The 17,579-nt window shown below is 38.8% G+C and overlaps 1 protein-coding gene across 3 annotated transcripts in view; it reads left to right on the top strand.

Annotated features, from left to right (window-relative positions):
* The first annotated feature begins 1,070 nt into the window (after nt 1-1,070).
* Nucleotides 1,071-17,579, top strand: part of LOC134224096 (potassium channel subfamily K member 18) — an 89,664-nt gene continuing 73,155 nt past the window's right edge. Inside the window, exons 1-2 of one of the 3 annotated variants that reach the window (XM_062703336.1) lie at nt 1,071-1,330; nt 1,687-2,456. In XM_062703336.1, the coding sequence (XP_062559320.1) occupies nt 1,985-2,456 (472 nt within the window). In that variant the 5' untranslated portion in view covers nt 1,071-1,330; nt 1,687-1,984. Of the gene's footprint in view, nt 2,457-17,579 lie in introns of all 3 variants that reach the window. The other 2 variants (XM_062703335.1, XM_062703334.1) reach the window with 2 other exon arrangements.

Genomic DNA, 17,579 nt, shown 5'->3' with positions numbered 1-17,579 from the left:
GAAAAGCTTACATTCATTGTATTAAAACCTTGCATAATTGTTTACAGGATTCTTTTTACACGATTTTTTTTCGCTCGTGTTTTTGATCGTGTGATTTCAATTTACCACCAAAAGCTTCGCAACATGTTTAAAAAACCATAATAAATGAAATAAAATCACATGATAATCCCCGCTGGTTGGGTGTAGGATCACATGATAATTAATATGCGTTAAACATTTACACCCAATAGTTTTACTAACAATTCTGTATAAGAAGCTACCAAAATCTGTATAAGAACTGGGCATATGCGAAATTGTTAGATTCTTATACAAAAAAATGTAAGAAAAGCTTACAAAATTGTTAGATTCTTATACAATATTCGTATAAGAATCTAGCAATTTCGCATATGCACAGATCTTATACAGGTTTTGGTAGATTTTTATACAGAATTGTTGGAAAATCTAATAACCGCTGGTTGGGTGTAGGATGAGTGGAAAATTGAGAAAATGTAAATCGTGTAAAAACAGAATACAGTGTATATGCCAAGATTTTATACAATAATTGTAAGATTTGTTTTTGGGTGTACCCACTTTTGCCTTGACAAATGTAAAAGCATACATTTGAATAATTCTTTGCAAGTAATGCAAAACTATTCGTTTGGTCCTAAATATGTTCAATTGGTGGTCCAAAATACAAAAATGTTTGTTTAAAATAAAATCTAATAAATCTAAATTTGTTATAAAGTAATTCTCGCTGAGATCGAAACACTATTTGCACGAGGTTCTCAAAAATGCCTTAATTTATGTTCATTTGAAAGCTTTCGGCGAGTCTATAAAGGATCAGAGCTAAATTCCTCAGAAAGATGGACCCCTCTGAACCTTTTAAACTCAATCTACTTTCGCATGAAACCTATGCTTTGCATAAGCGCATATTGCGGTGTAATAAACGCGTACAAGACCATTCTCCTCATACAAGTAAAATATGAACGGAACGCGCGCGAATCGTGTGCAAGATGCAAACGAAAGAAACCCCGTCAATGGAGCCTGTCTCCGAGTTCACAGGAAGCGCATTAGGTTCTGCATCAGTATGGGAAGGGAACTAAACTCGTCCGCACAGAGGGAGCGAAGCGAACCAAAACAAAAATATTGCATGGTTTGGTCTCGTACCCGTACCTACACATTACCTCATTATACTCTTTCTCTGAAGGCGACCGGGTATTGGTGAAGCTGTAGCTTTCCTCAGTACGAATTGGACCGGCTCCGTGAGAACATCCGAGCGTTTGCCGCGAACAGCAGTAGCTCGTTATAGGATCGTACGGGAATAGGCAGTTGTCTGTTTCCCTGGACTGAGGTGCTGATCATATTATTACGTTTCTGGCGCGGATTTGTTTTGAACCGCATTTGGACCCCTACCGATTACTGAACATTCAAGTTCGGCGGAACGATTGTTTTGTTTTCTGTGGATTAATCCGTTCAAGGTTGGCGGTCTAACGATTTAGGAGTAAACAGCACAGTGTGAAGATATCAACGGTTTTAATTGCTTGACACGCGTGACGGGAATCTGTCTACAGTGTAGTGTCCGAGTGATTCTAGCTGAAATGAAAAGTTTTCATGCTCGATGTGGTTCGGCAATATTTGGGAAATTTATCGTCCGCAAGTGTAGTATTCCTACGGTCAATGCCATTTGATTTTTCTTCTATGCTGTAGAATGTGACCAATGAAAAAAATGATCGCTTAAAAGTGTCTCACATCGTCCGACGAAGGTGTCCCGGCGAGTCGTATTTTTGTGAATGCTGGAAATTCACAGTGCAGTCCGTTTTTCAAGTTGGCCGTAACGGAATGCAGATGTTTTAAATATAGAAAGTGAAATCGGTGAGCACAGAAGAATGTCATCCTGAGAAAAAGTAATTATTCTGTGGAAAAATAATCCTGGAAACAATAAAGTGAAAGTGAAAGGCACAGTGTTTTAAAGTAAACGTTTGGCACATATTAAACAGCCAAAGCCATGACTCACATGGAGTCTCGCCCAGGCGCCCCACAGCGCCCCAGGATCAACATTACGGTCCCGCCAGTCTACATGGCGCCTCCGATTCATTCAGCTCAGTATTCTCCAGCGCACTACTTCCAACAATACCATCATCAGCAGCACCAGAATCCATTGTACCAGCCACCGCCTCCAGCCAGTCCGTCGCGAATATCCGTGGCTAACGATGGGGTCAATCAGCCACCCGACTATACCGACTACTACTCCATGTACCCCGCCAAGGCTGGCGAATTCGTGTTTAAACAGTTCGAAGGATTCAGGGATTTCACGATGAATACTGCCAAGTCCGGGCTGGGTGTAGGAGAAAAATCAGTGTTTTGGCTGTACACAAAAATCACCAAGTGGTCACGGAACTGGTTCACCCATTTTTTCCTATTCTTGATGCTGTTCCTGTATAGTGTGGCTGGTGCAGCACTTTTCATAGCAGTAGAAGGTGAGACCATCGTTAAAGTTTTATTTCACATTTCGTTGCCGGTGCATGCAAATCAAACCGGCACAATTGCTTCGTTCCAGTGTTTTGCTAATTAGTTTTTGAATTTGTTCGGCCCGATATTTCATAATTGAATGGAAAATGCGACCCAATGGCATCTTACGGGAAATGGTTCCATTTACAAACTGTGACATGTGTTATGAGATAACGAGTTTTCCAATTAAGATAAAACAAAACTTGCGGTTTTCCAAAGATAAAGTAACAAAACTTACACTTACAGGTTGGAATCCCTATTAGCGAAATTTTATTTTTGCTTCTATTATGGGTGGAAACTTCAAATGGAATAGCTCTAGGGTAAAAGACCCAATAGTGGAGGAACTGAGCAAGCTCAACCAATTCGTGTTCCTATAATTTACTTGTTTTCTGTTATTCCGTGTAATGGCAGATCAACAAACTGATAGAACATATGGGTTGCTGCGTTTAATAAGTAGATTGTGTAGAAACAACACTATCGCAACTATAGGAACACCCAAAACTATTGGTAGCTTTACCCCAATAATATTTTGGCCTGATTATATGAACGTTCTTTCCAAAACATAAATCTCGCGCTTAGTTTCATAGGGGTGTAGCTGTATTGATCGATTTCTCTTAATCGATTTTATATTTTGTTAATAACACATCTGTTCAAAAGCTACAACCGTGATGCAAGATACAATCATCCTTCATCACACCAAACCATTAAATCATCCACAAACTAGCGCGATTCTGTACAATAATGAAAAGAAAACATCGACGAAGAGAAATCGATCAATACAGTTACACCCCTTGAAACTAAGCGTCAGAAATGCAAATAGCAGATAGCAATATTATTGTTAACCTTCCTTACGTGTTTGAGCCAATATCAAATTGTAAAATATACTTTTTAACATAACAATGTGAAGGTCTTCTCAATTTCGTGTAAAATTATTCCTGAACTTTGTGTTGTACGACGTTCCTGAAGGCCTCCAAAAAAAACTTAACGGGTCATATTGATATCGATTTGACTAAGCGATATCTCAGGCGTTTCTCAGTCAAATTCAAATTTATTTATTTATTTATTTTTTTTCGTCTGACAGTGTCAATTGTTATAAAATTTTAACGTTGCCGAAATTCTAATGTACTGATGTCAAAATCGAATACAATGAAACCTTCGTTAAAACGGCGAATCATGACGACGAAGCAGCTGATAGCAGCATAGTTGGTGTTTTGTACTGCTTCAAACAGCAAAACTCTAGGCCGAAGTGTTCTAGAAGCATGAGCATGAGCATGAGCAGGATAACCGTACAATTCGTAGTTGCTACTCCGTGATTGATTAGAACTTGCGAAATTGCACAGGGAACCAATTGAATGGAGCTTGGGTTTAGCTATCATTCTCAATGTGCAAATTTCGGAAATTCAATGCATTTTACTAAGTCAATTACGGCGCCGGCCACGTCCTTACGGTCATCAAGGTAAGGAAGGATTATTAGTTCAACTCTCGTTGCTACTAGAGACCGAGTATACCTCTGCATCTCCACGATAGTCTTAGGCAAGGAATGTAATTGTCGCTGAAAAATGCAAGAAACATACGACAAAAGAGAATAGCGATAACTCTTTGTCCCCATCTGCAGAGGATAAAGACATTGTTGCGTTCAATTTTATTTGCAACAAACATGGAGAGGTAATTGTTGTGAACTTTTCAAAATGCGATAACTTGTATATTTCAGAAGTAAAACGCAAATCATGTCAACAGATGGTTAAGTTTATGTCTAATCTATGATAACTGATACTAATTTAACCAAAAACATCATCGGAAACCGACTACTTCTCAAAATGCGTGGCAGGCGATCATTGTCCTATTCTGTTGCAGTTTGGGACAGATAAAGATAAAGAAAAAAAAAAAAGTCCCAACATTTACAAGAGAGGATAATGTTGTTGTCATTGGCAATGTTGTTATTTTACATTCCTTGGTCTTATGATAGGATATTGTGTTAGTATGAAGGGATATATTATCTGGATTCACCTTGGTAAGTGATGCGATCTATGGGATAGGAATATATGAATGAGAATTAGAAGTACTAGAGTAATGAGAAAGTATTAAGGTCTGAGGGAAGCTCTCTCGCGGTAGAGCGCAATTTTCGTACTAAAATGTCTATAACTCGGAATTGGGAATGAATGTCGCTTATCCCAACTGACAATCTCTTTGAAATTTATCAAGGAATGTTCCTACAAAATTTCATGGACCTACTATTTCCCAAATTTGAATTAAGCTTCTAAATTGTAGAACTGAAATTTTCGCTTCTCAGTACCTCTCTCCGATGATTTGAGGCACAAAAGAACCGAATTTCGCAAAACCCAACTGACAAAAGTTTTGAATTTTTCCAACGATCATTTTGATGTAATAAAAAGTATATGTCACCGCAATAAATTTTGCAGGAAGCTCGTTCTACTTCAACCAAGTTTTTTAAATTCCATACAAAAGTAACCATTTCGGGAGAGCAGCCAACAGCATATTTTCTTGTGGCGCACGGCAGGAAAGGAGCAATGAGAGCGGTAGAAAGACCGTCAACTTTGTATGTAGCGTGACACTAGAAAAAAGCGTATTCCTATTTGTGAACACGAGGATACCAAATATTTAAATTGAAATCTCATATAGGAATGAGATGAGATAAACAATTGAAAATAAATAAGACAAATAAGAAAAATAAAACAAATAAGCAAAATAAAACAAATAAGACAAATAAAGCAAATAGGACAAATAAGACAAACAAGACAAATTCCTACGGAAGTCCCTCCAGGTACTCCTCCAGAAGTGACTCCAGAAGTGCCTCCAGAAGGTCCTCCGGGAATTCCTCCGGAAGTTCCTTCGAAAATTCCTTCGGAAGTTCCTCCAGAAGTTCCTCCAGGAATTCCTCCTGAAGTTCCTTCAAGAATTCCTCCTGGAATTCCTCCGGAAGTTCCTCCAAGAATTCCTCCGGAAGTTCCTCCAGGAATTCCTCCGGAAGTTCCTCCGAAAGTTCCTCCAGGAATTCCTCCGGAAATTCTTCCAGGAATTCCTCCGGAAGTTCCTCCAGGAATTCCTCAGGGAGTTCCTCCAGGAATTCCTCCGAAAGTTCCTCCGGCAATTCCTCCGGAAGTTCCTCCTTCAGGAATTCTTCCGAAATTTCCTCCAGGAATTCCTTCGGAAGTTCCTCCAGGAATTCCTGCGGAAGATCCTCCAGGTATTCCTCCAGAAGTTCCTTCAAAAGTTCCTGCGGGCATTCTTCCGGAATTCCTGGAGGAACTTCCGGAGGAATTCCTGGAGGAACTTCCGGAGGAATTCCTGGAGGAACTTCCGGAGGAATTCCTGGAGGAACTTTCGGAGGAATTCCTGGAGGAGCTTCCGAAGGAATTCCTGGAGAAACTTCCAAAGGAATTCCTGGAGGAACTTCCAAATGAATTCCTGGAGGAACTTCCTAAGGAATTCCTGGAGGAACTTCCTAAGGAATTCCTGGACTAACTTCCGAAGGAATTACTGGAAGAACTTCCGAAGGAATTCCTGAAGGACCTTCCGCAGGAATTCCTGGAGGAACTTCCGAAGGAATTCCTGTAGGAACTTCCGAAGGAATTCCTGTAGGAACTTCCGAAGGAATTCCTGGAGGGATTTCCGAAGGAATTCCTGGATGAACTTCCGAAGGAATTCCTGGATGAACTTCCGAAGGAATTCCTGGAGGAACATCCGAAGGAATTCGTGAAGGAACTCCCGAAGGAATTCCGGAAGGAACTTCCGCAGGAGTTCCTGGAGGAACTTCCGAAGGTATTCCTGGAGGAACTTCCGAAGGAAATCCTGGAGGAACTTCCGAAGGAATTCTGGAATTCCGAATTCCTGGAGGAACTTTCGAAGGAATTCCTGGAGGAACTTTCGAAGGAATTCCTGGAGGAACTTCCAAAGGAATTCCTGGAGGAACTTCCGAAGGAATTCCTGGAGGAACTTCCGAAGGAATTCCTGGAGGAACTTCCGAAGGAATTCCTGGAGGAACTTCCGAGGGAATTCCTCTAGGAACTTCCGAAGGAATTCCTGGAGGAACTTCCGAAGGAATTCCTGGAGGAACTTCCGAAGGAATTCCTGGAGGAACTTCCGAAGGAATTCCTGGAGGAACTTCCGAATGAATTCCTGGAGGAACTTCCGAAGGAATTCCTGGAGGAACTTCCGAAGGAATTCCTGGAGGAACTTCCGAAGGAATTCCTAGAGGAACTTACTTTATTTTTCTTCTTAGTCTTATCTATCTTATTTGTCTTATTTGTCTCATTTGTCCTATTTGTCTTATTTATCTTATTTGTCTAATATTTGTCTAATTTGTCTTATTTTTCTTATTTGTCTTACTCACACCAGCACCACGGTTATCACCCAAATACTTTTCAAAGCTTGTGTGGAAACCTTGTACAGAAATCCTCCCACGATATTTTCTAATGTTGTTCTAGAAACGGCTCATGTTTTCATTTTTCAAAACCAGCTGGAGTTTGTTTATTTTGATTTCCTCATTGCGTGATTGGTCGGCGCTGCTGCTGTTCTCTCGCCGAACCACTGCATGAGTGATAAATTTCTTCACCATTGTTGCCAATTCCTTTTGTTCTCCGTTTACGGCAAATTCTCAAGCAATTGTAAACTGCATAATGATGAAATAATTTTCGCGACACTGACAGCGTCATTCTGGCGGGCTGAATTGAGCAATTTTCTCTCCCAGAGAGTGCTACCACGTGCTTTTTTAACGGAAAACCCTTCCCTCAGACCTTAAAGTGAATTCTAATGGGATTCATTTTTTACAATTTGAATTTGAATGCTATTGGATTTTAATACCACGCACACGTCTACCACACCATCGCTACCCGCACATCAACCTCACACATTCTTACTTGTATGAGGCCTGCACGAGCATAGCGACTGTATATAGCATTCGTATGCGGGTACAAATGAATACCAATCTATTTTAACATTTTTCATTTACTGCTACTAAGTAACAGGCAGCTTTTTATAACAATTCTATATTTAGAATCATACTTGCTAGCAATGAGAATTTGATTTGCAAAGAGATTGAGTTATATGATTAACGAAATTATCTAATAGGAAATTGGAAAGGGCCAGGGATCAAACCCCTAATCTCCTGCTTATGAGGCAGAAGCAGTGACACAAGGCCACCAAGCACCCGGCTCTAGGCCGAAGTGTTCTAGAAGGGGCATAAAGTTGTATCTTACCTTGCAAATCAGCACGTCATACTCCGATAGTAGAAGTTTGGCGATGAAATCTGCTTGCCCACATTCCACAAATTTGGCTGGTCACTCCAAGGTAGATGTCGCAGTGCATATCTGACGAACTTGTGTTGAACAGCTTCCAACCGAGCGCGGTCCATACAGCTTGATAAGGATTCCAAAACGGCAGAAGCAAATTCCAGTTGAGAGCGTACTAACGAGCAGTAAGGTGATTTGAAGCACACAGGAGCACGGAATTCACTGAACATTTTGAAAATGAATCCGAGCAGGCGATTTCCTTTATCAATGGTAGTTGATAGAGTACAGCAAGACAGCAAGAACCATCATATTCCGATCACACCAATCCTTGAAAATGTCCTAAAGCTTCTGCAGTTCTTGGCAGTCCGTGAATTTTCAAACAACGAGATACATTTTGAGATCGTTCGCGAACAACAGCAAGCCCCCTCGCTGTAAGATTAAGGTAACATTATAGATAGTGGAATATATAGATGAACGAAGATAAATCCTCTGTCTCCAAACGAACTGTCAAACGTGTCTCCAAACGAGCATGACGTCACGATTTCAATGGAAACGTTAAGGGCTGTGACGTCATATGCTCGTGTGCACGGGCAAAAAAATCGACTCAGCCATGCTTTCGCTCATCTATAGATTCTACTAGGGTAAATCACTACTTGGGCCTATGGACCCGATTCCCGGCTCACTGCACAGACAACTAAAGATTTATACTTTTTGGAAGCCGTAGGCTTATGATTGATAATTTTAAAAAAGTCTCCCGTTTATTTCGCACAATACTCAATATTTTTAAATTATTTATTTCACTCCTAATTGGTCCAATTATAGAAAACAAAAATGTAGATCTCGAACATTCGCTCTCCGTTGCTGCACCACTGAGCCGAAGTGAATCTTTCCACTTTTACAAAACGGTATTTTCATATAAACACCTACCTGGAAATCGCCACAGTACTCGATACAATCATTGGTTGAAGCTGTTAATCACCACACAATAATTCTAAACTCACACACTTTCATCTTTTCTAGTTGTTCGTTTCACAAGGACTAATATAAGCATATTAGAATACATTTGAAAATGTATCCTCAAACCAAACAAAAATTCACCTCGGCATAAAAACTTCTAGCCGCACCGTGCTGCCAAAAGGCCAGGATTTTTTTTAGTATGAAAAAAATCCTTCATCGTTCATAGTAAAACTATCTAATACGTTGACGCTATCATGTTATTTATAATTCTCTCGATTACAAAAAGTGAAAAAATATAGTTTTTAAGCGTTTGGAAGTAATTTGAATGAGCGAATATATCTTTTCAACCAAATAAAAATTATTATAAATAATAACATCTGGCATCATGTCGACGTTGAACGTGCATATTTTTGTTTACGTCGCATCGCAGATGTTGAGAGATTGAGCGAAATTTTGCTTAGGCCGGGAACTAGTTTGGAAATGGGCCGGATTTGAAATCGCTATGACTGAAATTAGTGCTGGACATCGTTTATTTAAATCAAATAAAAGCCTTTTCAAACGATGTTTACCAAGAAAAGCTATTTTTAAGCAGAAGTGAACCCCATTGCAGTATTGCACGGCCCACGAAATTGAGGAAAAAATGCTTCCTGTCATAAATATCAATTAAATAATGCAGTCGTATGCATGTTAGGCCGGGAATGGGGTAAGAAACCCTATCTATAGGTAACATCATTCACGAAGAGCGAAAACAGCAATGGACCCAGCGTACTTCCTTGAGGGACACCCAAAGCGTTAGAGAAACAGTGGCTTCCTATGATGACGGTAACTTGACGTTGCACAAGGTAGGATTTAAGCCAATTGCAAAAAGTTGTAGAGCATCCAATTTTCCCCAATTTAGCGAGCAGTATATCGTGATTAACTTTATCACTGCTTTATCGCTGCTTTAAGATCCGTATACTCGGCATCAACTTGAAGGTTTTTGCTCATGTTGTCCATACAAAACGATGTAAAGCATACGAGATTCGTTTCCACAGACCGACCGAAAGAAACCATGTTGACACTGAGTGATATATTTCTTACAGCAGGCAAATAACCTCTCGTAAATAATCGACTCAAACACTTTAGGTTCAATACCAAGTGCAGTAATTCCTCGATAATTTCTCACGTCACATTTGTCTTCTTTTTTGAAAATAGGAAACGTTGTAGAGCATTTTCAATGAGTAGGAAATTTTTGCTGTCGGAGTGATAGGTTGAATAGTATGCACCGAGGGATAGACAAGATGTCAGAGCTTTTGTAGGCCAGAAATGAAAATGAAAGACGATTTGATTCTGTCGACGGTTAGTAAGAGCACGGAGTGCTCTAGCGCGTCCCGTTTGAGACTACGTAGAACAGTATTAGTCTATGGTGGCTTTCTTGGAGGTTTTTGCTTCGGTACACAGGCAGATACACAATCGCGTAAAAGGCAATTAGAACGGCTAACTGCTGAATCGATGTCCAAGTCTTTCAAAACGTTCCAGACGAATCTGGATAAGCTGAGACGGAGCAATTGGAAGTCAGTCTTACGAAAATTCAAGCAATCGACTTCTGAACCGTTATCAAAGCAAACATGATGGCTATTCACGATAAATGATAAATATCAAGAGGATCGATCCCATCAGGTGCCTCATGGACCCAACACCAAAATAGCATTTTTGGTTTTATGACGGTCTGCAAAACCATAATGTGCTCTTCATGGCTATCATGAAACCAGCATAAAACCAAAATGTAACTGGGGCAGTCAAGAAGTGAATTTTCTTTTACGAACACCAAATCGAGGAACTGCGGCGAATTGTGCATTGTTGATGTGTACTTGCCTGCATTAGGTTTTCGGAAGACCCCTTCGCCAAACCCATACACAGGGCCGGGATGACTGTTGAATCGCTGGCTGGGAAAGCAAGACTGTGATGGAAGGTCCAAGGGTTTCAGGCTGGCAGGCTTGTATCCCGGAGATAATTGATGATTGAGAAGCCAATTGACTGGAAAAGACAGCTTCATCAGGTAGTGAATGATCACAGATTAAAGCGCTCTTGCCTGGAAATGCGGGCTGGAAGACACTTTATCCGCACCCATACACAGGACCATGACGACTGTTGAACGCTGGCTCGACTGTGACGGGGAGATATGGGCCTTCCTAAATGCAAATTCCGGTGCGTCCCAGGTTGATATAATTTAGCTGAGATCCATGACGAGAATAATTCCAGGAGAAGTATCTTGAAGAACCAGCGGCGACATTGGCTTCCTCATTTTCAGCGGTATTCGAAATTTTTGGGAACCGTAAGCACTGCCTTTCTGCTAGGGATCCAATTAAATTTTGAAAGAAAAAAACTTCATCATCCTTAAGACAATATCCTTAGCGACAAGTTCATAAATTTGGCGAAGCTGACAATCTGTAATCGTCGGAAGAAGGATCGTCCGTTGGCCACTTTTATATACGGACAAAAATTCCACAATAACACCGTGCAAGAACGATTTTATTACTGTGTTTTCTTAAAAATGTGCTCAATACTATTTCCTAGATGAAAAATAGAGAGTGCAGCTAATATTTCTACAGATGTTCAAGGTTCTCCAAAGCAATCTGAAGTTTAGAACCTTCATCTACCAGGTCAATTCTTCTAGGTACAAAACCAAAGCATCCCATGGTGTCCATAGATTATGTAGAGATTATGTAGATTTACGATTCAGATATGTCCAAATCGGATTTTCTAAGTTCTCCAAATAATTTTGAAGTTAAAACCAATTGATCCTCTAAGTGAACTGAGCTCGGTGCAAAAACCATGATGTCTATTAAAATCGGTTTTGCTCCACAGCGCTCATCTGATTCTGTATCATGTTCTGAGTGACTTTTGAAAATTCGAGCTCATTTGGATTAAAACTGATTTAGCACAAGCCGTTTCAAGTTTGCATGCAAATTAGTATGGGGGAATTTATTTTTTCATTATACTGTTAATGACGCTTCCCCATTAAGCGCAGGTTAGAAGAAAACCTCCATAGCTAGAAGAAATACTCAACAGCTTTCACCCAAAGAAAACCGCATGCTGATTAATCACCCCAATAATTAGTAATCGATTTTAAGGCATGTTGCGAATCTTTAGTCATGATCGTTAAACTTCTTTGAGGGCAACATAGTAGCCTGATTTTTTGTGTGCTATCTTTCGCGCCACGAGCAGCAATGTTGCCTGTTGAGGAGCTACGCAATTAGCTCCAGAAAATCGTGGTATAGATTAAATTCGATTACTAATTATTAACGATTAATTAAGATGCGGTTTTCGCTGAGTGAAAGCCCTTTAGTATTCCTTTTAGCTATGTAGGTTTTCTTTTAACCTGCGCTTAATAAGGAAGCATCATTATCAGTATAATGAAACAAATAAATTTTCCCATATTAATTTGCATGCAAACTTGAAACGAATTGTGCTAAATCAGTTTTAATCCAAATGAGCTCAAATTTTCAGAGGACACTCAGAACATGATACCGAATCGCTCATCTGATGGGCTTTAGAGGTCATGTGCATGATTTTCGATTTAGGTACGTTGAAATAGGATGTTTTGAATTATCCACATCATTCTGGAAGTCTGACCAATTGGTCTACTAAATCAACTTGCATCAGTACAAAACCAAAAGCAACCCGCGGTGTCCATAACGGCTTTTTGAAGCCATGTGATGTACAATTTAGATATGTCCAACTATGATGATCTTAGTTCATAAAATCATTCTGGAGTTCAAACCAAATTGTCCACGCTTAGTACAATCCTTTGGAAACAACCAGCACCATGTGTATGGTTTATGACTTAAAACGTGTCGAATATGACATTCTAAGTTCTCCAAAACTTTGCATTCAATACCAATTAGCATTCTATCCCGAACAGCAAAGGTCAGGGTGAGATGGTTACAGCAAATTGTTTGCGACCTATTCTGATCATATTTAGCTTGCAGGAGCCTGTAGAACATGGGTATTCTTAGGATGTCCCCCCATGCGTATGATCAATAATTTGTGTTTATGTGCTAGTAATTTACGATTTAAAGCTTTCGGAGCTTTCCAAATCGTTCGGGATTTCAAACCAATCAGATTATTGTATGAGAACTTCTCAAACAATAATCTGATTGCTTCGAAATACTGAACGTTTTGGAAAGCTCCGAAGATCGTATTTGGACAAACATAAATCTTAAATTATAAGCATGGTTTGTAGTGGTCTGTATAGCCATGATGGGTTGATATGGATTTTGCGGACCCCCCGTAGACTGCGTGGTTGGCGACGTGCGTCCATGGACTGAGCTGAATGAGGGCGTCTTTGATGAACTGTAGAGGCTACTCCAGTAGCCGTTGGTCTTGAGCGATGTTCTCCAATTTCCCCGAACGTTTATGGTTCAAGGTCTGATTCCGCGTACAGCCAGCATGTTCGTGGCCTTCAATCAAGTCGCTGGCCACTATCTGGTTATTTGCTGAATATTGTTTTTGCTATTCTTTCTTCCGACATTGACACTAATGTCGTTTTCGATTATTGCTGGGTCGAACCTAGTTCTGCCCCGGATCCGCTCTAACTGCTGTCAAAACGTTCGGTTATTTGTTCAGGTTGGACCGCGATCCGCACCAGATCCGACCTAAAACGAATGAGGTTCGCTCTGCCACTTTATCTAGGTTCACCAATACATTCAAACACAAACTGTCAAACTGGTGTTTATGTTTACGCTAAAGGAGAATGAAAACGTGAAAGACACGGATGGGCATTTGACTTTTAATCGTTTTTGTTTCATTTGTCAATTTTGTTGCTGTCTTCCAGGTAAGAATGAATTATTTTAATTAGTGGGATAGACAACTTGGGCAGGTTTTGTTCTACTATTGGCAGGGGGTTTTTGTCGTCCAAATTTTATGAACTTTGGCCACAATATTCTTTGGTATGCAAAGAATGCTTAGGCCAAATTTGAGCCTAGTCAGTCATAAAAACCACCCTGCCAATAATAGAACAAAACCTGCCAAAGCCGTCATTCCCCCTTTGTGTTGCCTTCAAGTTTTTCTGATGGTGAAACGAATTCAGGTACCGACATATTTTTCGCTGATTACCTCAGAAGGTTAAAAACAAAATGAGGGTTAAAAATTTTGTTGAAAATGTGATTGATAAAAGCAGTGGCGAGAAGGTAGCTGTAGCTGCTATTTATTCACTATTACGTTGTGTATTCGAAGATATACTTTCTATATATAGGGTATCTGTTCCCATATTAATAACAGCCCGTATATTAATCCTAACCGTCGAGGAACCAAATAAAAAATCAATTTTTTTTACAATTTTTCACATCGTACGTACACAATAATGGATGGAACACATTCTTGAATGTTCGGATATTATTCAAGATTTTGTTTAAGTACTGTTTTAATTCACAATAATCAAATTATTAAAAGATAAAATTGTAAAGCACTTTTATTTCCATTTTCCTACCTCTATACTGATGGTTTGATGCACTGCTCGATTGCTACTAGCATAATGTGACCAGATATATTTTGTGCCAGCGCGGGACATTTTTTTTAAATCCTTGTTTTTATTCAAAAATGTGCTTAAGTCAAAACTTTAAAATTTGATAAACCCCTCTGGAACTCGCTTGGCCCTGGATCAATCACACAATCCCACCTCTGTTGAATCTGTTCAACTTTTTACAACGATGCAAGTTCCTGATGGTTAAACTTATTTGTATTGGTTGCATGATTCATTTAGCTAACATTCAAAGTGATCATATTATTCGTTTTATGCAATTAGGCAGAGCGCTCAAATTTGCTTAAAATGTCTACATCTTACTCAGTTTTTTTATTATTCCCCGCAAACTGACAGACGATTTATCATAAATTTTTCCATAAGCTCGAAACAAAAAAAGATCCGAGCTTCTTAAAATTCGTCGAACTTGCTCAGATTTCAAGTGAAGTTTTTATTGAAATAATAACATACGAACACGGTGTGAGTTGAAATTGTTGAGCTAGGGATCCCAGGGGGAGAAGGCGGAGCACTGAAGCCCTACCCCGACATGTGCGACATCTGGATTTGGTTCTAAAATGTAAACAACAGTGTTAATTCTCTACCACCTTTTTGTTATGGTGAAGTAACTTTTATGCACACTTTTGTTTTCGATATTTTATCAAAAGAAAACACTCAATCATGTAGCAATATAACGATGTAGTATGCTTGAGATACCTGCACCGGTTCTAAGCTTCGATGCAGAGTACACGAGCTTTGTTCGCCAGTGACAGGCGTACGGGGCCCTTGAGGGATCCTACATTCAAAGATCTTGAGCCAATCGAGCATTGAGAACTGTCAGAATCTAAGCCAAAGGAGCATTGTTGGAGTCTGATTTATTAGAACATATTTTTAAATTTTGTCCAGCGTTTCGTCGAGTTCGATGTCTTCTTCCAGGAGAAAAAAAAATGATCGCTTTTGTTAAGTATGATAGGCGTTCCATTACAAAGAGCAACTATTATTTTTTTTTCCTGAAGGAGACATCGCACCCGATGCCGAAACGTTGGACAAAATTTAAAAATTTGTTCTAATAAATCAGTCTGCATAGCCGAAAAATCTCGAAAAATTTATTATTTCTGTAAATTTTAAAAATGATTTCAGTTCTTCACTTTAAAAGCATTGTTATTGTTGCAGATTGAGTAAAATATTTCTCTATAGCACGTTCAAATCTTCCATTTCACTTATTATAGCTCTTTTAGTAGGTATCCAATTGAACATCTTTCCTCGTTCTCGTGTCCATGTGGACACCAAAGCAGGCTTGTCAAAATTCCTCAAACTCGCTAGAGTTCAAGACGAAATAAAATTGGAAACTAACAAACACGTGTTTAAAGTGAGTGCTTGTGCTGCCGCTAGTAACATTTTGGCTTTATACTGGTTTTATCACACTCTTGTAGAGTAAATTATGGTCTTCAAGAGCGTTATAAAACTAAAAATGTTACTTGGGAGTTATAATTTTGTGGGTGGGAGACGGAAAGATACAAATGACGTTGATGACAATATGAGAAACCCTTGGGGAAACCTCTTTTCGGCGTCCAAATTATATTTCTTACATCTTAAATAAAATTATCATTAGTAACAAACAGAGTAAGGAAGAGCTAAACAAGCCTCCGAAGAGATGCTTTGTATGTGACGAAAATCGAAAATCATTAATCAATATAATTAATTTTCAAGTTATTGAAGAACGTTTACTAAATTACTGCTATTTATTAAATATTTCTTTATTTCGCGGGACATTATCTTGAAATAAGTGAAACGCGGCACGTTTCACGGAACTCTTTTCAGCGCGGGACAAATGACGAAAATGCGGAACTGTCCCGCGAAACGCGGGACGTCTGGTCACCTTATACTAGCAGATTCATCTGTTTTCACGCCGTTGTTTTCCGCTCAATTTCAAGCTAAAACAATTCTATTCCTTCAAAATTCACTTCACAGCACATAAAGCACATCACATTTTCACTATGAATATAATTATATTTGAAAAACCAACGCGATTTCCTATAGTTTGATATAGGTTTATTTCGAACAACGTCTAAATTATCCTTGTCCGTATTCCAAACTGTTTACATGGCTTGCAGTACTCTCAAGGGTTGCCGAACTAGATTTTTATTTCAAAGCGCTTGAATGAACTTTCACTGTGAAATTCAACTCTTATGTTTGTAAAATAAATTATATCGAAAAGATAAATTATGACAAACACAAAATTGAACTGATAAGATGGAAAACTGCAACAAAAACAGCAATTTTGTAATTATATTTCAACTCAAATACAAAAAAATGAAGAATTCGGCATCACTGCAATCATATCGTTACGTATACACACAAGTAATAGTGTGCGTATTTTATGTTGGAAACAGTATTATTGATATAGGTACAGGCATAGGATTAACTGTTTTTGAATGTTATTGAAATAGGTGCATGGCGGTGATGATGTTTTTTAGCTAAATACTTCTATAATGTGATGAAAATTTTATTTTTGAAGTTATCAAATTGTTTTCAATTAAAAATTACATGAGCCGAGCATAATTGAGGGGGTCAAACGCAAAGGGGTGACAAAAAGTTGGTTTTGAGAAAAATGGGTGCAAAGTTTTTCAATATTTTTTCGCTTCATACAAATTGTATGGAAGTTAAAAAAATCACAAATTTTCTGTGAATTTTCACATTTTTTATAAACATCGTACAGACTATATCAACATATTGCCGCAAAGCTTGAGAACCATAGATTTGTTTGCTGTAGTCAACTCAATTTTGACCAAAATGTCACTTACACCCCTCTGCTTCTAATCCCCTCAATTATTCTCATGGTTCTTGATTATTGGGTGAGAAATCAATGCATTTCATATGCGCATTGCCTTATTGTTATTGATATAGGAACAGATACCCTACGGAATTATACACTCTTTCAATGGAAAAATAGCGTACCGGAGTATCGGAGTATCATTTATACCAAAATGTTCGTACCATTATCCCAAGTAACACGGTTTGTTGTATGAGTGTAAAAAATACATCTTTCGAACATATAGTATGTTACGTTTTAGTATGAAAAACTGCTTTGATTACTTTCACACGACCCAAGCAGCGCAAAAATTATCGATATTTTCAACATCTTTCAGTTGCAACCTTGTTTTTGATTGCACATTCACAAGACTAAACTTAAGTACTAAGGATGTTTTCAGTAACCGACTTTCAACATGGTTCTGTCAAATTGAATAACAAAACAAAAATGCTGACCAACACGTTCAAAGAAAAAAAAATTATACAAAAAACGAATGAAAACAAGCATGCATGAAATGATGAACACCATTTTATTAATAATAATAAACATATACAAACTGAATAAATAAATCAAATTT

Source organism: Armigeres subalbatus, chromosome 3 (assembly GCF_024139115.2).
Source record: "Armigeres subalbatus isolate Guangzhou_Male chromosome 3, GZ_Asu_2, whole genome shotgun sequence".
In the NCBI taxonomy this organism is placed as follows: Eukaryota; Metazoa; Arthropoda; class Insecta; order Diptera; family Culicidae; genus Armigeres; species Armigeres subalbatus.
The sequence above is the reverse complement of the archived record's forward strand: the minus strand, read 5'-3'. Positions and strand labels throughout refer to the sequence as shown.